We start from the raw sequence: 24,154 nt of genomic DNA on the forward strand, positions 1-24,154 counted from the left end.
AGCTAACATCAAAACAAGGTACTATTTCAGAGGCACTGGTTGACAGTGCACTCCAGCAACTGAAATGGATGACTAAGTACCTCAGCCACTCATTGTTTACCCTTGAATTCGGACCATATCCTTCATCCTTCAGTACCAACATTCCCTTTACCAACAGGAATATGTTTAAAGTGCGATAATGTCTAACCAGTCTCATAGCAGTAGATTTGCCTTAATAGCTTGGGGGGCAACCGGAGACCATGAGATATCAGAATGAGAAGGCCGTGGGAAGTCTGCTGGAAGCCAGTTTGAGATTGCTATTCACATCTACAACGGAGAAGATTTGGAGACTCCTGAGACACAGACTGTTACATACTTTAGTTTATTTTTAACAAAATCACAAGACTCCTTATCTATCCAACCTATCAGCTTAAGGCAGCTCAAGATATTTGTGCCTATAAAGCCTCACCACTATAGAACATCTCGCCATTAGCGACTGCTTAGGTGATCTCGAAGTGCTTTTGTCCAGTGCAGTATCTGGAGGGAGCATCCAAAATGCCTCCTTTACCATGGATATTGGTAGTGACTAGTAGCGGCTTGGCAATCCAATGCTTATTTCTCGTCTCGGTAATCATTTAATCATAAAATTCCGAAGCGCGAACTTTCCCGCACCCAGCTTTTTCATCAACAGACCGTTCATAACCTCGAGATCAGTCAGGTGGCTGCAATTGTGAGTAACGGCACAGAGTTTTGATTTCGGACTTACCAGGGACCAACAAACATCCATGAATTACCGCATGGTCGCAGAATATAGGGAACCCTGGCCCCCATCAGGCCACAAATAGCATCTCCGACCCTTATTGACACATCTGTGCTTCCCAAAACACCTGTGACTTGAGTCTTGAAGCATGTTAAGTCAACATGTCGAGTCTTTTCTCCAATTCGCCGCGGAACTGCAGTCTCAGGGTTAGGAAATTCTGTTTGAAAGCCAAGCCAAGCCAGCCAGTAGGCGTGATATTCGAACTGATGGCTTGCGCTCGGTGGCTTCCAGCCTATCCTATATCCGTACCGTTTTGCCCCTTCTATCTTCAAACGAGGCTCAAGATCAATAAAGCGCGTCTCTATCTGGTGTATGTTGTCGAATATAAAACCTTCGACAACCATTTTGTTTCCGTTCGATGGGAATTGGCAGTTAGCCTTGGAGTTCCCAGTGAAACCGAAGCTTTGTTTTGGACCTCCAGAATCTTGGTTGTCTTGCGTTTGCTGCTTTAAATCTGGATATGCTGCCTTTTCAGCTACCGACTTGTAACTCGACGGAACAGTCCAGTTGGGGACCCATGAAGGCAGGCCAGACAGTGTTCCTTGACGGGTTAACGGATTAACCTCCACGTGGCTCATGACATTCAAAGTATCACTGTCCTGCTGTAGAATCTTTGCAACGTGGGTGTAAAGTTCCTCAACAGAGACACGATAACTGACCCTAAGGGGTGACTTATATCCAAGTTCTTCCAGTAGTCCAAGAATAGCATAGACTTTGTCTCTGGGATCCGTTGCATCGTAGTTTCTCGTCATATCTAGCAGACTTGCCAAATGTCCATCCGAAGAGGGGCTTCGCAATAACCGGGGATCTTTCTTTTGGCTTATGAAAAACTTCAATAATTTAATAACCTTCATTCTATGTGCGCCACTCCGGAATGGAAACAGGTAATGATATGTCGTAGAGAAAGTTGTGGCTTCTATCAGCTCGTCCATAAAACGGTAACATAGCTTGAAAACTGCGGTAGCCTGCATGATCCGGTCCCATTCTACCGCAAATGGGCCACAGATGACCTGGATGTCTGAACCCAGAACAACCTCTTGAATGGTCCAGACGCGGTGCCACCATTCCCGTTGAAGAAGCTCGCCTAGTGCTAGCCAATGACCTTTGAAGCATTCATTTCTGATAACGTGGGCGATGTATTCCCGGGCAACATCTAGACTTGAGCGGGAGATATCTGCTAGTCCAAGAAGCAGGCGAAATGCAGGAACAGTCTGCTCAGTAGCCCTGCCAAGCCAAACGAGGACCGAGGATGCGCGAGAGTAAATCTCTTGCATGAGAGTTACTTGCTGCGCTCGCTCATCCAGGTCATTTTGGTTAATGCAAATAGCATCAACCCACAATAGTGTCGGGAAGGTAAACCGGTGATCAAGAGGCACTGGGGTCTGAGATTCCTTTTGGCAGACGCACTGCCGATCTCAGCAGTGCAGATTCAGTCGCAGGTGGCGTAGACAGTCCTCAATATTGAGTCTCACAACTAGCCATTCCCCATTAACCAGTATACGGGTGGTTCGTGAAGGGTCTCCCCACGTGTACGAGAGGGCGTAATAATTGAGGGAGGGAGAATCTAGAGAGACCTCTGTTAGGTAGCATGTCAGAATAGGGCTGCCACTATTGTCTGCTTCAGCAATTGATAGCAAACGGATGGATCGTGGTGTAGATAATGGTCGATATCTAAACAAAGACATTGTTCAGTCTTGGATTCAGTATTTGACTGTATTGAAATGGCTAGATATTTCAGAAATATTAACGATTATTAACCTCGAAGGTCTTTCTTGGGGAAATAAGTGCGTCTGCCACATCATCTTGCATCAATCTGCTGACTGGCGTCCAGTGAGGAGGTCCCTTTCAACCCCCACGTGAGAATATACATACCTAGACGTCTCAGCTAACGAGGTTAAATCTTAGGCAGCAATTATTAGGCTAAGAAATGTTTTTTCTCATCTCAAAGTTACTACAATCCTCTGTTAGAAAGATCTAACATCTTAACACTGAAATTCTCCACTATTTCTGGATTATCTATCATATCAGATTCAACACCTCAAATTGTTGTCGGCTGTCTGCTCGACGTTTCGGGCTCAATGCGCAGTGCCTTAGAGCCAGGTCATTCAAATGATCCTGCTAGTGATCGATTCAGAGCTGTCCTTCGGGCGGCCCTCAAGTTAGCAAAAGCAAAGCGACAGCAGAATCCTAACGCCTTTATATTCGTTAGTATCTTTGGTCTACAGACGTCTAAAGAGTACCCTAGCCCTCCCGCAGCGGACCTATGTGGCATCACAGACGCTCTGCTAAACGACTCAGGAAGCAATTCTTCCAGTCATAATCTTCTCATCGCTCGTACAAATGCGAATAACATGTCCCATATATCAAAATACATCAAGACAAAACTCACCTGCCAAGAGGCTCAAATCATCAACACGCATTTAAAACTACATCCTGACCAAGTGCAGGTATTCGTTAACGCCATTCCACCTGAAGCTGAGGTAAACAAGTTACGCTCGTTAACTCGAACAGGTGGTGCATCTATTGGCACAGCCCTCGGTTTCGCCGCATCAAAGTTCATCCCCGGGGGGACCCTGGTTGTGGATGCTGCAAAGTCGATTGGTTCAGCGGTTGGTTCGACCGTTGGTGATTCAGTTGAAGACTCAAGAGTCGACAGATCTGAGGCTTTGGCCCTAGCCAGACATATCCAAAGGGACTGGCTATCAGATTTTACGAATTTCGAACCTCATCCTGTTTCTAAGGTCGTAGAAATTCTACAGCAACTACAGGACCACGAGGATCGTGATCGAAGAAATGTGCTGGAAGATAACAACGACAACCTGTTCGACGCCATGCGTCAATACATGTATGGTCTTACGCCCATGTGTCATACTTTAAAAAAGGCTCTGGATGCTTTTCGAAGCAAACCAGAAGCAGAACATCGCATGCTTGTACTTATATCGGACGGTAATTCAACAGATGGTGATCCATCAACAGCCGCTGGTGATCTTCGAAGTGATGGTATATCAATCGCAACAGTCAAGCTGACAGACAATCGGTCGGGTACTCAGCAGGCCTTGCATTATAAGACAAATCCGCTCTGGGACAAGGGTACCCGGAACCTCTTCAAGATATCGACCCCTATTCCCGGATCAACACATCCAGTTCCTGTCTTAGCCTCTGTTAGTTGGGCGGTTCCTTCAGCGGGAGAGATTGCCCTATTTTGCACGGTTTACACCGTCGCGGCATTGGAAGAGTTCTGTTCGATGCTGCTCTCTGCCCGATTCGGTTCAGCAGATGCGCTATTAGATATCGTTAGTAGAATGCGTTTTGACGATTATATCAACAACGAGCATCTTACCATCCGACATAAGCCTACTAACCAAGGGAAAAGGGGTATCTGTTATGCGCATGCCGTAGCATCTGTCATGCACATGGCTTTACTTCGCATTATCTCTAGAGCCGGTGGCATTCCTTCTTTCAACGAAATACGGGATAAGATTCTGTCTAAATATCCAGAGATAGAAGATGGACAACCAACTATAGAAGTATTAGCAGATGCGTGCGATTAGTACCGCCCCCTCCACTTCCAAGAGGTTGACGAAGAAGGCGCTCGCCAAGCAGTGCTGCGGCGGCGCCCAGTGCTCGCTACATTTAGTTTATCAAAGCCCGGGTGGGACGAGTTCTCTAAGCATTTCAACAGAAATTCCAGAATGCATAATGCGGTTCTCACAGAAGCCCAAATGGCAACACACTTTGATAAGAAGTATGATGGTGGTCACGCCGTTGTGTTAATAAGCTGCAGTCCCAAGTCGCTAACCTTCCTAAACTCGTAGGGAAGTTCTTAGGGAGATAACAGAACCTTCAGTATTAAGAATTCCGCCATTCTAGGGCATAAAGATATCTCTTTGTCCTTCTACGACATTTATTAGGTAGAGAGCGACCTAACAGACGCCGAACAACAAGCTTTCGACACTAAAGTGAACGAAGAGCTGCATCGTCGTGCTGAGGAACACGAGAGCATTTTCAAGCTTAAATATCGATATCCAAGATGCAAGGACACTTCTCCACTGGCAGAATTCAGAGGAAGTATCAGGAGAGCTTTATATCCAAAATATCAGGGATAGTTCGAACCTGATCCTGGAAATCTAGTGGAGGCCCTGTATTTTCGAGCAGGGCTGAATGATGTTGTCTAATAGTACATTGGTCATGCACCAATGCACGGAAGACATGGTCAGGTTGTTTGTGTTCCTTAAAACGTCGCCGTGTACTTATTTGTAGGTATACCTTTTCCTGTGCTGTGCCTTTTACATGGTGCAGGCTTAATCCTTTACCAGGGCATTGAAGAATAATTTTATTTATAAATAGTTATATAATTATTATATTATTTCTTTAATACTTCTAAATGTTATAGACTCTATAAGGTATTTAATAAATATTTATAGATAATACTTTTTCTTTAATTTAATATTTAAATAAATAGGTATTATTATTTTAGTAGGTACTTATAGGAATTTTAAGCACTAGTCCTATAATCAAACTACCCTAACTAAGATAGAGTCGAAGCTGCCCTTGAAGTGGATTGACTGGTAAGTTACTTCTCTTTCACCAGCGTATCAACTCATGCGCTGGCACATACATGTTCTAGGAGTTCCAAACCTCGCAGAGTCAAATGGTCAACGCGAACAGATTCATTCAGCTCAACATCCAAGATTTCTGCAGTACCTACCCGTCCGGTACTTTCCGGTTGTACTGCCATGAACTTTCCGCCATCGTCGACGACGGAAGAATTCAGAACTCGTTGAAATACTAAAAATGAGAACAAGTGATGTTTTCCTACAAAGGTTAGCTAGGCAAGCTTCATTTCCAGTCCTATAATTGTACATAGTGGGCCATTCGTGTACAGAAGCTGATGCGATGGGTTAAAACAAGCAGCTTATTCAGTTGGCGAGTCTGGTCAATAGAGCTGTCTACAATGTAATGCACTAAGTGTATTATCATCTCATTTAGGTTTCGGCCCCATGTGAACCAAGTCTATGTTTCTTTTTGTCTTCGTAAACTTTCCTTAATACCCTTCGTATGGTATCAATAGCATAATTAGAAACGTTCGCCTCTGCTGTTGTAAGAACGCTCTTAACCTGATCTGGTGTCCACATGAGGTTTGTTGATGTCGAAAACGACGCTGTCTATATCAAATCAGAACATGTATCTGTCTGCATCGTGATACTCACCGTGGGATTGAAGTCCGGGTTCAAGGCATTCGGTAAGAGTGGGCAGTAGATGATGTACATATCTTGCCCGCTCTGTCTTCTTCCATGAAAGAGCCTAGCGTAGTGATCCATGTATCGAAACTCGAATTCCAACGCATGCCTTGAAGATAAATTCTTATTCCGCTGTGGCTTGTGAAACTCCCACGTCACTTCTCTCAGCTCAATGTCGAAGTCAGCAGCGAAATGGTGCAATCTTTGGACAGCTGCTCCAGTGTGAATATCCGAAGACGCATCGAAAGATATGAAAACATCAACACCTCGCTCTGGCCGAGCGAGGATATGGTTCGGCAGGTTATTCGCCATGCCGGAGTCCATGAGTCTTGTACGCCCCTGTGCTTCCCACGGTGGAAAGGCATGCGACTGCAAGGCTGCAGGATTGGAAACGGATCTGTCGCTGCTGTGCATCCCTCTTTGATGCTGATGGGAAACTCGGGATATGTACAAGGAGTGCTCTGATGTATGTTCTCGCATCCCTACAGGTCTTTCAAGTCCGTAAAAAGGATTCGGGTCATGACCTGCGCGGATTGGATTTCCCCAAAAGCCCTCAAAGTGTTTGGACTGGAGTAAGTTGTTAAAGAGCGTCACCAATCGTGCCACTATCGTGTTCTTGGGTATAGTAACCAGAAGGGCTTTGATGCATTCCGCCAAAGGACCCGCTGGAGCACTGGTACACTGACCCAGTAGGAGGGAGAAGGACTGCTCTGGACGGCGATCCACGGAGTATCCTGAGATGAAGGTACGTCCCCATGACCAAGTTGGTACATAGCGGTTGAGGTCTGGACTCCCGACCTCGAGGGGTGAGATCTCGAAGTATTGGAAGAACTTCTTGGCTCGTCTGTTCACAGCAACTGTTGCATTTGTCTGATCACTTCCTTCGACAAAATCCAGTTGCCGAGATGTCGGTGGTTTCTTAATATCCCTGGCCTTGGCGGAGATTGTCTTTGGCTCGTATGAATACTTCGGTACTCGTCTCACGGCTGCGAGAAGCGGCATTGGCTCCAATCCCCTATCTATACCTGATCGATGCCAGATCTTTGACCACTGAAACGTCGCTCTGCTTAGTCTGCCCTTTGGCTCTCTCGAGAGCAGTTGATACGTTGCGGTAAGAGTCGAGTAAAGGTCCATAATCCCCAAGCCAATGATGCTTTTCTTCGCTTTACTGACCAGAGGACCTATTAGAAAGTAAACGCCTCTCTTGCTTCTCGCAACCATGTTCAAAGCATGAATGCTCATTGGGTGAGCAAGCTCACTCGCTACAGTAAGATAGTGGTCTATGAGCCGTTGTATGTCATGCCGAGCAATAGTGTAGTAGGCTGCGAGCGTCCAACAACTTCCACTAACGCCCGCAGTCCAGGTGATGCAATCCCATAGGCCATGCTTCTTGGCTGCTGAGATGAACCCTGTGAAGCCATACATGACTTTATACCCTCCACCTGATCCCCCTAAAGCGACGAGTGGGACATCTCTGGGGTCGACCTTCTCGTCAGGCGATAGATCTAGGAAGCGATGTAACGCATCCTCTCCTCGTGATGACATTCTCGACTTCCGAAGCTCAATGAACCTTTGTTCTTCGTAATGAAGAGAGGAGCCATGTCGAACTTGAGCATCCCATTTGAGCTCAGGATATGTTGCAAAATCCGTCTCGTCCCTCTGCAGGAGTGTCTTGACAGATGCCAAGTCGACAGCTCTTTGATGCCATCTTTCAACAATGGCCTTAGCTTTCTGGGACAATGAGACGTTGTTCGGCGCTGTAGTCGCCAACTGGCAGGACTGTGTGTGGTGTTTTCCATGTATAGTTGGCACTGCCAATATTCGGCCATTTCGAAAACGTATTCTCGAATTAGTGACTCGAACCCTCGAAGAGACTGGCGTTGCTTGAACCAGAGAGACCAACGAGCAAAGACAATATGTTTTTGCGTATAAGTAAGCTGGTGACTTTCGAACTGAAGTCAAAATCACCATTTTCCTAGCCTTCAAAGGCGCATATTGACGATGTAAAATGAAGTTGAGGTTTGTAAACAACGCATCTTGAATCGTTGGCGTCATTGCTGACTGATCTCGCTAGCTTCGGCAGCCAAACAGCGATACCACGTGGGCGTTAGCTTTCTCTAACGCTGATAAGCCAATTAGAGCATGGTAAATGCAGGGTAGGTTAGAGCTATTGTGCTTGACAGTTTCTAGCAACTTCAATTACCGACAAGAGTACAGGATACTGGGAGTAGAGTAATGATTAAATAATTATAACATAGTGAATTGAAATTTTTCAATGTCTTGGGATGATGCATCTCATCGAGATGTGATAAGGATTGACTGATAATCAACACCCTACTTATTCATTGGCACTGGATCACTTCTCCTCACCCTTTAAAACATGTTACAAAACAGCCTTCCTCCCACATTCCATACATGATTCCCAACAAATAAGCATCCATAGGACCTTTAGAACTGGAACTCCCATGCGTATGTAGTCACGGCATCGGTCTGGTAGAACGGCAAGGTAACCTGTCCGTTGCTAATAGTGTGACCATAGTAACCTAAATCTGCTGGAGGGCCCATCTCGCTATAGTGAACATCACTACCAGCAGCGAATTTCCAAGTCCTGACTTGCAGGGTTCCAGAAGACGGGAGGCCCAACTTTGCCAAACCGGAGAATGTCACATCATAAGTACCGGTGGTAGGCGGATGACAGCCGAACAATACTCTAGCAGTGCGCGTTGTAGTATCCACGGTTGCATATGCATCAAACCGGCCATCAGAAGACACAGAAGTCGAAACACGCTGGCCCGTCATGTTGTGTGAGTAGTAATTATACACCCACCAGTCACCATTAGCAAAGTAACCTGTAGAAGCGTAGTCCGAGGGATTGGGTTTGGAGAGAAGACTGGCAGCTAGGTCGTGAAGCTGGGTGCCTCCTAGCCAATTGCCACGAAGACCAATGGCATTACGGCGTTCGAGCTGGGAAATCCAGAATGCGGATCCAGCGGGGACTTGCTCGTTGAATGTAGCGTATTCGTTGATGTTGATTTGGCGCTGGGGGAGACCGTATTTAGTGAGGATCTGTTGCAAGACACCGTAGCTGTATTCAAAGTCGGAGCCTGAACCTCCCTCCTCGTGCCATACATATTGGTCGGGTACGGAATTGTTGTTCTTGACAAACTGAGCCCACTGTGTCCACCAAGAATTGCTTGTACCTGGTTGGCCGGCAAGAGTTGGACCCGACGTCAACACGGCCTTCCCGAAAGCATCACTAGATAGTCAGTAAAGAGTCCATCTCGTCTTCTCAGAGGTAACTCAACACTTACTTGAACTGATGCCATCCGCGACCCCACATTTGAAGCCACTGATCGATGCTACGGCCCCAGAAGCAACTCCCCTCTGGCTCGTTCCATATATCAATAACCAAGCCTTCCTGCATGCTGTATTTCTTGATATTTGCAATGATGGCCTGGACAAATTTGTCGTAGGACGACCAATCACCATTATCACCTGGCGCTGGTGAGCTGTTATTATTAGAAGAGCAATCAAAGCCCCAGAGGTCATTCAGCAATAAGACATAGCCACCATTGTGACGGCGCGTGACAATGTAGTTGTTATGAGCGCTGGCAAAGCGCTGCTGGAACCCAGCCTCATTGTAGCTCCATCCATGAGAGACCTGGGCTCCGGCACCTCGGTAGTAGTTGAAGCCGAATCCGGAGAGCAGGCTGTCCGGAATCTGGTTCGTGTTGTCGGGTATACCGTATAGAATGCCGGCAGCGAGGTGCTGAGGAGCACCGGTGGTGGAGGAGAAGTCAATCTTGGGACCGGCGTTGTCAGCAGCTACAGTGCAGACAGCCGCAAGGACTGAGCAGGTCTTTATCATCCGCATAATTGAATAGTGCTTATACAAGAGTGCTTGAATAGATACTTCCTGAGGATAAGGACCACAGGAACGCCCTCCTTTATATAATACGTCTCAACCCCCGAAGATACATACTCTTGCTGGAGATACTAGAAATGTTACGCTGGGTGAAAAGCACGGCAGCGGATAACCGGCAATTGTGACCCTGGCAATACCGAAGCTGTTCTTGTGACCTGTTTGCGGGGAAGATTTGCCCAATTGATGAGGGCAAGGACGCAAGGCTCCCACCGTCAAAGCGGCCAGACGATGTCTGTTAAAGATTTCCGGTGGGAGTTCCGGTGGGAGAGATCTGCTAGAAGCTTTTGTAATTTACTTTTCTAATTTTGATAAGATTTTATTGAAACGCTTATATCTATTGAACTTATGATGGACTAGCTATTCAGCCTGAATATACAAGAAACTCTACTTATTTACTAGGCACTGTACCTAATGCACATAGCACCCTGGTCGTACCCCTGCACAATCTGGGGTTCATTGATGATACTGCTAGTTATTCACTCCGGATCCGATGCGTCGAGTTCACAGTTATCCGCGAACGAAAGCCCCAACACCGTAAGCATGTCTTTAAACACATCACATGATGATGCACCATCTGCATAGATATCCCGACGACGATAGCTGGTACACAATTTCGATACGGTACCATTTTTGATGCGTTGCCCAGATCTATCTTGTCGAGACATTGATGGGGTCTATATAACTTAACTTAGTATGGCCGCCTCCCAACTTTGCAACTCCCCGAGCGAACAGTTGATTACTTGCTTACGAGAGTCCGGCAAAGCAACTGATAAATCTCCCTTTCCCCTTTGACACCAGATTCGATTGTACATAGGCACACGAGTTGCAGTTGATGGGCCTTTGTTGTATTGCTTTGCTGCGCCGTTGCTTCCCGAAAAGCCGACATGTGATTGGCGCCGATTTTTTATCATACGTATACCCTCCCGTCACTTGTAAATGCCGGTTTGTCGCAATAAAGCTGTTAAAGTGTTGCAGCTGCTGCATAGTTGTGACATCAGGTTTGCTTCGAGGTGAGCTCGTCATACGTCATGTCCCCAGTTACGTCATCCAACATCAACCTCCGGCACCAGAAATATAAAACTCACCATCAAGCCAAGCATCTACATAATAACCATCTAAAACACGAATCCTCATCTAAAATCCATCAAAATGTCAAAACTTGTTGATGACGTCAAATCAGGCCTAAAAGGCATCCGCGGCGCCGGCGACGCTCTACGAGGCGAAGTCCTCGACGCAACAGATCAAGCCTTCGACAACAACCCGCGACACCCCGAAACTGTTAAAGACCACGTCAATAACAGAACCATCGCTGAGAAGGGAAAGCAAGATATGCACGGCGCTGATAATGCTATTGCTCGTCGGGAATGGGAGCACAAGGGCGTTGAACCACCTGCGCATGTTGGACGGCGAGAGAATGAGAAGCCGTTAGCGACGCAGACGGAGCCTCTTTCCAGAACGGCGGCGCATGATAGACCTAATGAGGGGTTGAGTAGGGAGCCGGAGATGGGGCATTTTGGGAGTAGAGGAACAGAGGGGGGTGTTGTGAAGGAGCCTGATTCGAATCTACCGAGGTATGCTTGATTTTAATGCTCAGACAAAGGTAAGATATCATGGCCTTTTACAAGTTCTGCTTGATATGCTAACTCTTGATTTAGCCTTCGCCACCACACATGTTATTTAGCTATACCCACTTAGAGAGCTTGAAGACTGTTGAGTTTGCATGATAGCTTATAGTATCTCACGATACGAACGAGTCTCGCGTCAAAAGATTGTTTTATATTTTTGTCTTCCAGGTAGCATGCGTGATACCTCCAATGCATGCTTTTCTCGATCATCCAGAGTGCGAAACCATGATTTGGGGTTATTGCCTATGCTGCCTGAAAGTGTAAAACATAACATTCTTTTGACATGAGACTCGTTCATGTAGTCGAGTCATCACCTATGTATTATCGAGCAGACTTAGGGTGTAAGGATGTGAATATGTCACGATATGTATTATAGCTATTGAAAAGGAACATATTCAAAGATTTGTTGTCAAGTAGTTACTAAGTCCTTCGGTAAATCTACCAACGAGGCTATTATTGTCTTAACAAATCTTTCTGTATGGCTCCCTGATGATCCATATACCACTCTCTATTTATATTCCTTATCAGCACTCTCGTACAGTCCCCCAAAAGCTCCATACCACGTATCAACAACCTTCGTCGCCATACCCGCCCCAATCGTATCATCACCCCTCTCAAACTTGGGCACGATATCTCCCATAAACTCCTCCACAGTTAGTGTATGCGGCGCATGCTCCTTCTTATTATCATCAGGATTCTCCCTCTCTCGATGTAAATTGGACTCCACCATCGGCGGGACAATTTCAACAACGCGAATGTTCGTTCGCTTGAGTTGAGTGCGGAGATTCATGGAGAAGAAGTGTAGCCAGGCTTTGGTACCGTTGTAAACGGGGTTGATGACGGAGAAGGGGATGTAGGCTAGACCGCTGGTTATGTTGACGATGAGAGCGTTGGGCTTGGATTTGAAGTGAGGGATTAAGGCGAGGGAGAGATGCATTGGTCCGCGGATGTTGATGTCAATTTCCTGATCTGCTTTTTCGAGGAAATCGTCATTTTTCAAGACGTCAATTGGGCGTTGAACTCCGGCGTTGTTGATGAGACAGTCAAGATCCGGGTGGTCGCTGGTGATTTTCTTGACGAAGCCGGGAATATCAGCCGTCTTGCCTGTATCAAGGACATAATAACCAGCAGCGCCGATTTCCTGAGTCGTGGACTTGAGGTTCGACTCCGTTCGTCCAGCAAGAAGAACCTTTTTGCCCTTGGAGATCAAGTATTCGGCTAGTGCGCGGCCGATACCGCCGCCTCCACCGGTGATGACGGCGCAGTTGAAAGTGAGACCATTTTGCGACATTTTGGTGACTTCCGAGTTTTATCAAAGACTGGGTTATGGTATCGTATGGTTTCTGAAAGGAATACCGCAATTGACACGCGTAAATATATAGAAAGGACCACGGAAGTTCGGCACTGTAGTTGTACCGGCGGTGGAACTGAAATATGTTGGCGTCATAGGCTCTAACTTCAAATCGCAAAAGGGGTAGTGATGCGGAGGACCATTCGGTCCACAATTAAGTCCGGTGACCACGATAAGTCCGATAGTGCTCAACGAGATGATAGTGACGCAAATTTGATATGATTACAGATTTTGACTTCATTTGGAAACCGAGCCCGAACCCTGCATGCACTTTGATCTACCTATGGTGATTAATGCAATAATGCAAGCTTCCCTAATGTTCATATCTTTCCTATATCCTCGCAGAGAATCTTTGCAATTTTAAAATCCTGCTCTATTGCCGGACTGTAAAATGCGCCAGTTTCGAGATAGCCAAGAGCGAAGTTTGTCCATTTTTTGTTGACGTCTGATACGACGTCGCGGATGTGAGGGTATGGTGATACGCTCAGAGCATATATGACGCATATTTGGCCGAATATCCTGAGTTGCAATTAGAACCGCTTTGAGTGAGTGGGAGAGGGGGTTTTACTGGCTGCAGACGAAGAACTTGAGAGGATTGCAACTCCTCATTGTATCGGTGACTTGAATGACGGAAGCCCAGGCGAGAACAGCGCTGATGGCATCGCGACATTTTCGGAGGTGTCCTTCGGTGAGAGACGATGGTCTTTCCAAAGCACGGTGTCTTTTAAAGTTAGCGTTGTGTCAAAGGCCGGGGTGATAAACTCACAGCAGAGGCCGACCAATGTGATATCTCGCTACAAAGTACCGAGCATGTAGCCAAGCCGTCACGAGCGCATCGGAAGGAGACTCAGCCTGCGTCAAAGGGGATTTCGGATCAAACTGAAGCATAGGAGGTAACCGTTCCCGCCACTGTTCCAGCTGACGAATAAGTTCATCCTCAACAGGTTCAGGCGGATAATCCGCAGTCGGATCTTCCAAAAGTCAACACTTCACCCCTCCAAAGAAATTAAGAACCTACTAAAATGAAACAAGTTATTCCTCGCTCTCGTCAAGATAAGTCGATGCGCAAGCTGCGATAAAAAGTGGTAGTGAAAAAACGGATCATCACCCGGATATCGAAACGATCCAAATGATGCAATGTCTTGAGCGGAGATAAACTTTGGTAGAGCGATGTGTTCTTCAAGATGCAGGGAGTTACTCGGTGGAAGGTTTAGTTCCTGGGATAGAACAGCTTCGAACATGCTTGTTATCCAGAAGAGACGGGATTGCATGTCTAGCATCCACTCGTCACGGTCTCGCGATGCGCTGAGAGGTTAGTTGTTTGTTGTTAATAGCTGGGGGTGGCTTACTTGTTCCAGAAGTATGCGCTGCATGCGCTCGCTTTGCTGAGCATGGCCCACCAATCCACAGGTCTCAAAGCCTCAGCGTAGAACAATCTGTTAACGTCAGCTTTCGTCCCAACTTTCATCCGGCAATCATACCCTGATAGAAGATAGAACTGGCAAGCCTGTAGATCCTGCTCGCACATCAAAAAACCAAACCGTTTCCTAGCCTCATTAAAAAAGTCCAACCCCGGCATCTCCCCTTCTTGTCCAACATACGGACTGGACGCCGGCGTCGCCGCAAACCCAGCTTCTTGCAGCGCTTTCTGCCCCATCGAGCCAAGAGCCATGACAACAAGAACAATACAGCTCTCTATACAAATCCCAAAGTTCCCATCAATGGCAACACCAAGCGTTCGCTGAAAATACGTCTTTTGATCCAGTATCGGATTTGCAAGGTTAAACGTCGTGAAATAAACATCAGATAACTGCTTCAACGTCGCAATACTTAACTTGGAAAGCCAATCTGATGAAATATCCACAGACGCAGCGTGCGGAAGTTTCGGCCGCGAAGATTCGAGGCTTGTTGAGTAGGTACCGCCTTGCATCTGACACATTAACTTTACAGATTCTGGAAGAGCTGATTGAATGGCGGGCCAGAATAGGACTTGATGTGCGCTAAAGGAGATAGCGGGATTGGGATCATTTGGTGCTGGTGAGTCGATGGTTTCGTGGCGGAGAAAGGATGGAACGCCGAGGACTTCACTTGAGTTTGCAGGAGATCTGGGGTTGAAGGGTCGTAAGACGGTGGCGATTGAGCGATGTTCTGTAGGGTTAGGATCGTGGGGTCTTGAGTCGTCGATTTTACCTTCGATGCGACGGAGGATGTTGACAATCATTCCCATAGAAGCTTCATTTCTAATGTTGTTAGTGTTGGGTCCTCACTGGTGGATTAAAAGACGTACCGTGTTGCTTTTCTTTGAGTGAAACGGCATTGAATACCAAGAGATTTACAAAGTCCACATGGAAAATCTTCATCACATCTTGTCTTTTTCTGACGACAATATTCACATGCCTATCACGCTTGAGTCATCTCATTCTTGATGAGAGTGTAGGATGCTTACCTGTCTGGCGATGAAGCCTCTTTGTCTCTTTGAAGGTGGGCCTTCATCTGAGCCGTGTGCCTCAACGGCAGGACTGCTTTCGTCTCGGTCTGCCATGCAGTTCTTTGAGAGTGGTTGATGAATTGTAGTGTTGGCCGGGGAGGAATGGCAAACTCCGGCTGTGGCACGTGCAGAAAATTCAGACGTACTTCGATAGATGCATATCTCACTTGCTACATACAAGTCTCGTTCACAGTCGTCTTCCTTATTCCAGTCAATGATAAACGGAGCAATGCTTCAGTGCCTAATCGAGTAGACTAAGTAACTTTATTCTAAATACTTTCGTCTCCCGCCAACATCAATCCATCCTCAACGTAAGCTCTTTACGATCTTACAGCCCGATTCTCCGCCAGTTCCATCTCCAACTCATTGACAGCAAATATCAAGTCCTCATTATATCTATTAGTCTCTTTAATCTGATTCCCCGAATCTTGAATGATCAAGAGTGTCGCAATATTAAGCGTCAATCCAGATACATATGCAAGCGGTATACTAGCCGCTGGGCTCCAAGCATATGTGACGGCGCTCGTAAGACTCGTCACCAATGATAACGCGAGCATTGTGTAGAAGGTCTTGGGAAAACTCGTCTTGATCTCATCCTTCTTATTTCTGTTGAAAAGTGGTTTCACGATAACGTATAATCCTGCGAGTGACGAGATAAACTGACTGAGCGTTGAGTAAAAGTTGCTGTCTAGTGCAGGCAGTGCGTCGGGAGATGCGCAGAGGATGTGGAGTAGATGGTTGGTGGCATTGCTGCTGCTAGGATCAGAACAACGGGTGATCTGGTAAGTTCAAAGAGGTTTGTCCAATGGTTCTCGTGTGCGTCACGATTGATGCTGAAGCCATGTCGTGGCTTCGTCAATCGCCTCTGCTTGGGCTTGGTTGAACCGTTCTTCACGTGGGCTGCAGTGCTGTTACCATCTCTCCCGAATGAAGTTCTTTGGACAATGCCACCAGATGGAAAATTGGAACCGCTTGACCACGATTGAGCGCCAGAAGAATTAACAAACGATGAGAGGTGTTTCGGCCGTGCTGGCGAGGGATTAGTAATTGGCAAAAGAAAGATTAAGGCAGAGAGAGGGTCCGCCAATTCAATCTTACCTTGTTCGACACGCAACTAATTGGCCTTCACCGTGCATTTCGCCAAGTTGAGCTCGAACATGTCAAAAGCGACTTGGATGGGGGCCAGCAAGTCCACTAGAGACGTCCCAGCCATCCTGTCAATCTGCACAAACGCCTCTTTGACAGGGAGGAAAATAGGCCGAATGTGAGCAGCGTTGCTTCTCAGGTCGCCAATTTTATCACTAAGCCACTCATAATCCTTCACTTCATTCTTCCAGCGCTCGAATACGCCAATCCATTACCGCTGGCAACGCTTCGTCCGTGGAATACCTGGCATGATGGCGTTTTGATGGTGAAAACTTCTCCGCAAATGCCAAGATGGAGCGAAGAATGAAAGGTCAAGTGCAGATCGTAGGGCTGACCTTTGATCTGGCGGTGTTGTAAGCCTTCGCGGAATCTAACCCGCACATGCTAGACACCATTTGTATGACCTGTATCCTCTTATACCTTCCTGCACCGGTGCTATTCACATAATTGGCAAGGCCAAGATTTTGGGTCAGCCACCTTTTGCCAAACACGACAAATTACATGATCTGATTTGCATCATGGAAGCCTCATTGTGGTTACAGTAGCCGTAATATCCAGGGCCAAGAAAGAGTTTGTACAGTCGTTTCACGAGTCCTATTTTGTTTAATAGTTGTTGATTTCGTCTTTCCGTGTAAAACGCATGGATACTTCGCGCATTGCAATAATCATAGTACACGAGCGTGACCTCGCAGCTTCCTATTACAGTATTCTAGAACAAGGTTATTGGCGAGAATGTCAATAGTTCTGCCGGTTAAAAATCTTTGCTCGAGTCTGGACTGGGCGGGGCGAGCTGATAAGGACAGGTAAAATTGCAATACAGCACGTGGCGTGGGCTGGTTCCACGCACTATTAACAATAGCTTATTTAGCATTAGGTTTAAAGAATAACATTGACAATAGCGTCCTATATGTCGCCGCGATGAATTAGGGGTCTGACTCTATCGCTTTTAGGCATAGCGTTCCTGTCAATAACAAATACTACAACAACCCAATACAGTCCACCTTTCTGTAACCCTAGCTGTGATTTATGCCCCCATCATTCTTTTGTCATCATCCATTTGAGGGAAAAAGCCGTCATGGTCCTTTTTTCTGTCTTCCTGTCAGTGCTTGCGACGGGCGCCGCCGCAAGCAAGTGCCGTCCCTCCTCGTCTAAGCCCCCTGTCTCAAACACGTTGACGGCGTCTGCAGGTATATTTCCGATCCGAAAACAAGGCCCGTTAGGCAAATCCATGATAACTAATTGGCGTCCTATAGATGATATTGCTCGGAGTACTCTCCTTCCTGAGACAACGGCATCCGGGGCAACGTCGAGCGAGTATTCAACTACAGGAGTAGTAGCATCCACCACAACCCAAAGGCCGCTTGTCGTAGACAACCTTATTGTCAATGGAAACCTTGGAGCTCCGGGCCAGGACTCTGGGGACATCTACGGCTTCCAACACGAGATCCGAGCTCGTGCGCTCAACCAAGGTGGCTACATCGGTAGTGACACGGGGGAAACCCGATGCGTGGAATTGAGTATCCTCCCTGATGGTGGTAACCCAACGAGAAAGCGACAACTCACCACCGACACGGATCGTTCGACTAGCATCTGGCAGCACATCGTCATTCCTCATGCCCGGCCCGTTTTTCGGCTCTTCTATAAGGTCTTACAAGTGGAAGACGGCAACGACTGCAAAGTCAATGTGTACTATGGTAATCAGCTGTTTCTCAGCTCTGCTTCTTTTCAAGGTGTAGCCGATTGGCGCGCTATTTCTGGCATGCCTTCGTTGACAACACTCAGTTCCGACCTCAGGGTCGAGTTGAGATGTGTCAACGCCGCAAAGAGCCCGGCCCAGATACTGGTCGATCAGATGCTCATGTCGGGTGCCATTGGCCTCGGCGATCTCGACAGAGCCAAGATAGACTGGAAAGCTGCCACCCTGGCGCAACCAACGATGAGCAGCACTATCTCTGGCGGATCAACACAGGCGAAGCCTAGCACAACCGAGACGCAATCGACTTCCGAGACTGCATTCTCCAGCCAAGCCGATACCTCGGATCCACCTACCTCTACCGAGCCCAAGACAACCATTCTGTCTACCGAGGCCAGGACGAGCACTAAAGCTTCCGTGTCCAGCGCATCCGAGTCATCGTCTATGGTAAAATCCGAATTGGCTACATCGTCGGGCACCCAGTCAACCAGCTCGGAGACTTTGACGTCAACCTCTCCGTTGATGTCTGGATCATCTATTGTTTCAGAATCATCTCTGACATCAGCTTCAACTACTTCTACAGCCCTGGAGTCAACTACATCTGAATCAACCACGTCTACAGCGCTGGAGTCCACCCATTCTGCATCAGAGTCGACTACTTCCAATACCACTCCTGAACCAACCACGTCAAACCTTTCCTCGTCAAAAATGTCCACAGAAACTTCATCTATTACAAGCTGGACTCTTACTGTATCCGCCACTGCCACGCCGACGTCGACCACGTCAACTACTACAAAGGGCCCAGGTCCACTTCCAACCTCGATTGATGATCTGTCCCCCGCAGCCAAGGAAATTTTCGACTTCGTCATGAGCAAACTCACGCCCGACAATAGAAACCTTCATGTTCCTGCGCCAGCTCAATCTGACGCTGACAAAGCGTTGCACCCCAGCAAATTCGACCCTAATGATACCTCGGACCAAAAGGCTCTCGCTGCCCAACTGTTGGATATGGGACTCGATCCCGTGGATGATTTTGTCAAATCGGCTGAAGGCAAGATACCCAATAACGATCCCGACTCTGAAGGCGGCGTGTGCCCGAATCCCAGTAAGAAACGAGGTCTGGCGCATGCCCTTCGATCTCGTCGAGACACATTCGGTAGCCGTAGGCTCAATGGTCGCTTTGCACAAGCTGCTCGCAAGCTTGACAACTACCTTGCCAAGCGGGACGGCTGGGACTACGCTTGCAACGAGGCGCTTGGGGAGTTCCTCGGCGTGTTTGGCGACGTCGGAACTGCTCATGAACTTGTCTGCTCGGGCAAGGATATGTGGGACAGCAGGGATGCCTTTGTGTGCCTGTTTGGTGGCTGTGGCCCAACTGTCAAATACGAGGAATGGACCTATACCTGGAATTACGAGTGGGTTGTAGACTTTCCGACTATTTCGGAATGGATTGCGCAACCAGGCGATGGCAGCTCTCTGAGGTGTCTTGACTGTAGTATGAAATTGACCAGCCTCAAGTTCACCGGTACTATTGTTGTCTGGCTGGTGGATGGTCGGGTCGAAATCAAGTCTGCAAATCTTACTCCCGAGGTTGTTGGCAAGGCAAACATGATTGTTGCCCTCGAAGCAGTAAGTGCTTGGGAGTCTCAGTGGAACTGGGTGTTTGAAGCCGCGCCGCTGGAGACGATCGAAGAAAAGGGAGCATATTCAATCAGGTCCAAGGTGCTTTATGAGTTTGGCATCAAATGGAAGACGGCATCTGCTGTCAACGTTGCCAGTGCGGGTGCTTCCTTTTCACTCAATGCTCAAGCCAACTTGGATATCTCCAACGGAGTTGGACCAACCCTTCAGTCTAAGAAAGGCTGGGAGCCCCAGGTCACCTATTCATACCCTGTTTTTACTGCCTCTGGCGGAGTCTCGCTCATCCCCTATGTCCGTTGGGGTGTCGAGTTCGATATCGATATTTACAACCAAGTCAGGCTTAAGCCAGCTCTCTCATCGCAGACACTTGTTACAATCCAGTCGAGCTACTCAGACGAGCCTCAGGGCCAGTGCTCGGCTAACAAGCTTGCCGTAAGCACCTACATGTCTACCAAGAGTATGATGAAGCTTCGTAATGGCGTCTACGATACATTGTATAGTGGCTCCAGTCGCGCGTTCAATCAATGTTTTGAGGCACCTGATATGATACCCACGGCTGAGGATATTGCCGAGCTGTCTGAGTTTGCGGGCGAGTTCTGTACATCTTATTTGGATTACAGGCCGCCTCGTACCACCTCTATCTCGACTGCCACATCAACAAGCGGTTCAACCACGACTACTGAATATGTGACCAGCTGGGTTCCACCTACTGCACAATATGTTGTCCTCACCATAACTAGCTATTTTGATCGGACCGGTTGGCCTCAATCAGAGGCAAGAACCGTCACCACCTTTGACAAAGCCGCCACTTTTACTCAGTCGGGATTGAAAAGGCGCGACGCCACAGCCACACAACAGCTTGCTGCTCGTGTGGTTTTTACACCGGGGCTGGTACAGAACTGGGACAACAAGAAGATTTCATTTGCTTGCAAGCAGATCGCCACTGGGACCGAGACAGTGACGCAGCCGGTGACTACAACGATTGGTGTTGGAACAGCCACCATCACCGCCACGACAACGGTTGCCAGACCAGGGGGAGACGTAAAGTTTACACTGATAGTCCTTATCAGTGGAGATATATCGGCGCTGGACGTATGGACAATTCCTGGACATCCGGAGCATGTTCCTCGCCATCTGAAAAGTCGGGCAAGTGCTTCAAGATCAGAATTAACGGCCCCAAGTGGACTGATGGGCAGTATCTGAAATACAGCTCAAACGATCCCGACTCGCTCATAGCAGGTAACGGAGGATTCCCCTACCTTATCCACAACACGTGGTACTTGTCAGAAACGGGTCGCTTGATCACCCAAGACCCTTACGCCCGAGGTGGCTACGTTGCTGCTGTCCGGAACTCGAACAATATCATCTTTGGCACTCCTGCTAGCAACCCCAACCCAGATGGCGCTGAAGCCCTCTACTGCCAAAAGGACCCTAATGACGTCTGCTCTGGTGTGCTTTCCTGCAGCACGGATACCAGAAATGGCCTTTCATTCACTGCGCCCAAGTATGACTGGTACCGCCAGTACGACGACGTCCGTTTCTACAATGACTTTAGGCCTCGCCTCGGCGATAGTACTCCAGGCAGTGAGATGGCGATATTTACTTGGGAGGCAGCTTCCTGTGCCTGTGAATGAGACAACTATATAGAGGTTTGTCTCTATGGCCTATCCATCAACAGCTTTTCATTCAATCTATATATTGTATTACTTTCTGAATATAGACTTCTCGACTTGTATCGCTACCTATAAGAATGTTATCAATTCTTTCCTTTTCTGTCTTCCTGCAACATGTGCAGCCTTATCTTCCCGTCTCAAATCCTCGGGACTGCCAAGACCATTCAGGCCCACAAATTGCCTGATTTCATTTGCATTATGGAAATTTCACCATTATTGTATCAGCCCTATTGCATATAAGAACACAGCTTTTTTATTCCTTTCTTCTTGGTATATCTATTCGATGGAATATCGATTAAAGTAATACAACTCAGAGAAGAGTCAATCTTCAATAGACTTTTTGTCATTCCCTTAGATATCCTTCTCCCATCTGGCAGTGATCAACGCAACGTCATTAGAACACTCCTTTTTCCCCTTCTCTTTAGGCGTCAAGTTTAATGCACTTTCCATACGCCATTCTGACATCAATGAATGAAAAAGTCTTCGGGAATCGGGCCAGTCTGTAAAAATTCCCCATACATAATGCCATCCACATAAGCATCATCCTGGTAAGTAAATCCTCCCCCAACTCCTGGCCGCAGAATCACGAGTGCCTTGACACCCCATAGCAGAGTGACAACATCTCCTGGTTTGACAACCCGGTAGCCCATTCCGAACATCCCATTGGTGGTCTTGAAGAGAGTTCGGTTATCAACACTGCACTCGTTTTCGATGATACTGGACATATTCCCTAAGGCCTACTATGCTATATATCCATCGTCGGCAATCCAGCCAAGGGATAATTAATGTACAGAGCATCCGAGGAAATAAATTCTTGGCAAATGAATCATTTTCAAGCTCTCAAGGCTCTTGTCAGCTGCGTTGCAGCGCATAGGTGCCCAAGGCAGACCAAGGCAGCCAGAACCTGCAGACGCCACCGTTACCTAGTTGCACCCTCTCCGTTTTAAAGCCCGCATTCCATAACAAGCAAATGTGCAATATGTGAAACATGATCTTGCTTACTGACCAAGCTTTGTCGATTATGAAAAGTCCTACAGCCACAGCGGCTACCACGCATACGTCTTGGCCCATCATGCGGCCAAAGCCTGTCACCAATCATGAGACACATTTCCAAGGCTGGGCTTGCTTCTTTTTCTGTAGAGTGTTTCTCTCTTACTGCCTACAATACTATAAACAATGCTTCGGGTCCATATTTACGCCTTTGTCGCAACAACAAACAAGCGAGGAAACGGCAAAAGAACTTTTCCATCCTTCTGCGCGGCATAGCCCTCCTTCAACTTGCTTAAATAAGCCTCAATAAACGCTTCTTGCTCAGACTCCGACAGCGGATCGAGATAAGGACGAAGACCAGTCCCCTTGACCCACTCAACAATACCCTCATGGTTCTCCATAACATGCATATAAGTCGTCTGCCAAATATCGAGATCAGAGCACAAATGCTTCAATCCATCCCAAATCTCAGTTAGTGAAGGAAACTGGTCACGGGAGTAGTTGGCGGCTTTGAGTTTCTCTGACCAAGGCATGTTGGATGTATCCGCTGTTTCTCGCATCAAAGCGTGACTTGGCTCTTGAAGGTTGAAAGGGACTTGGAAAGCGAGACTTCCACCAGGCGCGACATGCTCAAGGAGTTTTCTCACAATCTCAATGCGTTGCCCATTGGGTAACCATTGAAAAACAGCATTGGAGAAAAGAACGTCAACGGGTTCTTCAGGTTTGTAGGTTAAAAGATCAGCGACCTCAAACGAAACGTTAGGAAGAACTTGTTTCGCCTTGTTGATCATGTCAGCTGACGAATCAAAACCTGAGACGTGAGCATTGGGATATCGTTCGGCTAACACGGCGGTTGAGTTGCCGGGGCCACAGCCAACGTCCACAACGCGCTTGGGAGATGTGTTGGGAACACGAGCTAGAAGATCTGTAGAAGGACGAGTACGGTCTTTGAGGAATTTGACGTATTGGTCTGCAGACCATGTATCTTTGGATTGAGCCATGGTAGCTGAGAAGTAGCGTTTGGGTTGTTGACTAAGGGAGGTGAGAAGATGACGTCGTGATAGTGAAGCGACGCGAGACATTGTCAATTGAAGACTGAATGATAGTAATGTGAGTCTGATGAGTATTATTTTCTTCTTGGCATAAGATAGACAGCAGGGACCGTATTTATATTCGTATTTGGCCAGTGTCGTGACTGATAATATTATTCAGTCGCGTTTCATTTGACAGCCTGGGATTGAGTTTCCTGCGAGAATAACGACTTCAGCCGAGTCGGACTCCGATCGCCAAAACCGAGAGAGTGGGACTGCCTCGGTTCAGAGTCGGGCTATCGGATGTACTGTTCGGAGACGAGCAGGACCTCGTGAAGGAGGAGAATTTTTAAAGTCATTTCGTATGATCATCTTGGAACTTTTGCAAGGTTAATTCAGTGTATTAGACTGGGTATGCGCGGTTGTAACAGTTGTGGATGCTTTTCGAGTCACCGTGTTGGCATGCATGATGGCGCGCTTAGACCTGCTTTATCAATTTAATATCCAAGTTGAGAAACACATACCCGTCTGTTGGTGCGAGAATTGCTTATT

General features: G+C 47.3%; 9 protein-coding genes across 9 annotated transcripts; 3 read left to right on the plus strand and 6 right to left on the minus strand.

The window, feature by feature from the left end:
* Nucleotides 1–610: 610 nt before the first annotated feature.
* BKA55DRAFT_542889 (heterokaryon incompatibility protein-domain-containing protein) lies at nt 611–2,484 on the minus strand (the record flags this gene model as incomplete). Its single annotated transcript, XM_046190527.1, has 3 exons — nt 611–701; nt 746–2,205; nt 2,272–2,484. The coding sequence occupies 3 exons, from the start codon at nt 2,482–2,484 to the stop codon at nt 611–613; spliced, it is 1,764 nt and encodes a 587-aa protein (XP_046046097.1).
* Nucleotides 2,485–2,877: 393 nt separating this feature from the next.
* BKA55DRAFT_542890 (uncharacterized protein) lies at nt 2,878–4,905 on the plus strand (the record flags this gene model as incomplete). Its single annotated transcript, XM_046190528.1, has 2 exons — nt 2,878–4,326; nt 4,711–4,905. The coding sequence occupies 2 exons, from the start codon at nt 2,878–2,880 to the stop codon at nt 4,903–4,905; spliced, it is 1,644 nt and encodes a 547-aa protein (XP_046046098.1).
* Nucleotides 4,906–5,762: 857 nt separating this feature from the next.
* BKA55DRAFT_650387 (acyl transferase/acyl hydrolase/lysophospholipase) lies at nt 5,763–10,122 on the minus strand. Its single transcript, XM_046197298.1, has 4 exons — nt 9,351–10,122; nt 8,551–9,295; nt 6,006–7,770; nt 5,763–5,964 (listed from the first exon to the last, which is right to left on the minus strand). Exons 1-4 carry the CDS (start codon nt 9,911–9,913, stop codon nt 5,912–5,914), a joined length of 3,126 nt encoding a protein of 1,041 aa, XP_046046099.1. The 5' UTR covers nt 9,914–10,122; the 3' UTR covers nt 5,763–5,911.
* Nucleotides 10,123–10,921: 799 nt separating this feature from the next.
* Nucleotides 10,922–11,663, plus strand: BKA55DRAFT_118664 (uncharacterized protein). The gene is made up of 2 exons (XM_046184768.1): nt 10,922–11,564; nt 11,620–11,663. Exon 1 carries the CDS (start codon nt 11,114–11,116, stop codon nt 11,543–11,545), a length of 432 nt encoding a protein of 143 aa, XP_046046100.1. The 5' UTR covers nt 10,922–11,113; the 3' UTR covers nt 11,546–11,564; nt 11,620–11,663.
* Nucleotides 11,664–11,992: 329 nt separating this feature from the next.
* Nucleotides 11,993–13,136, minus strand: BKA55DRAFT_118666 (uncharacterized protein). Its single transcript, XM_046184769.1, has one exon. The coding sequence runs from the start codon at nt 12,878–12,880 to the stop codon at nt 12,098–12,100; it is 783 nt and encodes a 260-aa protein (XP_046046101.1). The 5' UTR covers nt 12,881–13,136; the 3' UTR covers nt 11,993–12,097.
* A 2-nt stretch (nt 13,137–13,138) lies between these two features.
* Nucleotides 13,139–15,514, minus strand: BKA55DRAFT_577301 (uncharacterized protein). Its single transcript, XM_046193599.1, has 8 exons — nt 15,387–15,514; nt 15,228–15,337; nt 14,422–15,180; nt 14,290–14,376; nt 13,959–14,245; nt 13,707–13,911; nt 13,509–13,661; nt 13,139–13,459 (listed from the first exon to the last, which is right to left on the minus strand). Exons 1-8 carry the CDS (start codon nt 15,480–15,482, stop codon nt 13,261–13,263), a joined length of 1,896 nt encoding a protein of 631 aa, XP_046046102.1. The 5' UTR covers nt 15,483–15,514; the 3' UTR covers nt 13,139–13,260.
* A 4,361-nt stretch (nt 15,515–19,875) lies between these two features.
* BKA55DRAFT_650393 (uncharacterized protein) lies at nt 19,876–21,570 on the plus strand (the record flags this gene model as incomplete). The annotated part of the gene is made up of 3 exons (XM_046197299.1): nt 19,876–20,241; nt 20,365–20,893; nt 21,157–21,570. 3 exons carry the CDS (start codon nt 19,876–19,878, stop codon nt 21,540–21,542), a joined length of 1,281 nt encoding a protein of 426 aa, XP_046046103.1. The 3' UTR covers nt 21,543–21,570.
* Nucleotides 21,571–21,635: 65 nt separating this feature from the next.
* On the minus strand, nt 21,636–22,431 carry BKA55DRAFT_577304 (uncharacterized protein). The gene has a single exon (XM_046193600.1). It carries the CDS (start codon nt 22,304–22,306, stop codon nt 22,046–22,048), a length of 261 nt encoding a protein of 86 aa, XP_046046104.1. The 5' UTR covers nt 22,307–22,431; the 3' UTR covers nt 21,636–22,045.
* Nucleotides 22,432–22,774: 343 nt separating this feature from the next.
* Nucleotides 22,775–23,653, minus strand: BKA55DRAFT_542897 (S-adenosyl-L-methionine-dependent methyltransferase; the record flags this gene model as incomplete). The annotated part of the gene is made up of 1 exon (XM_046190529.1): nt 22,775–23,653. One exon carries the CDS (start codon nt 23,651–23,653, stop codon nt 22,775–22,777), a length of 879 nt encoding a protein of 292 aa, XP_046046105.1.
* Between the last annotated feature and the right edge of the window lie 501 nt (nt 23,654–24,154).

This window comes from Fusarium redolens, assembly GCF_020744475.1.
Source record: "Fusarium redolens strain MPI-CAGE-AT-0023 chromosome Unknown BKA55scaffold_14, whole genome shotgun sequence".
Classification (NCBI taxonomy): Eukaryota; Fungi; Ascomycota; class Sordariomycetes; order Hypocreales; family Nectriaceae; genus Fusarium; species Fusarium redolens.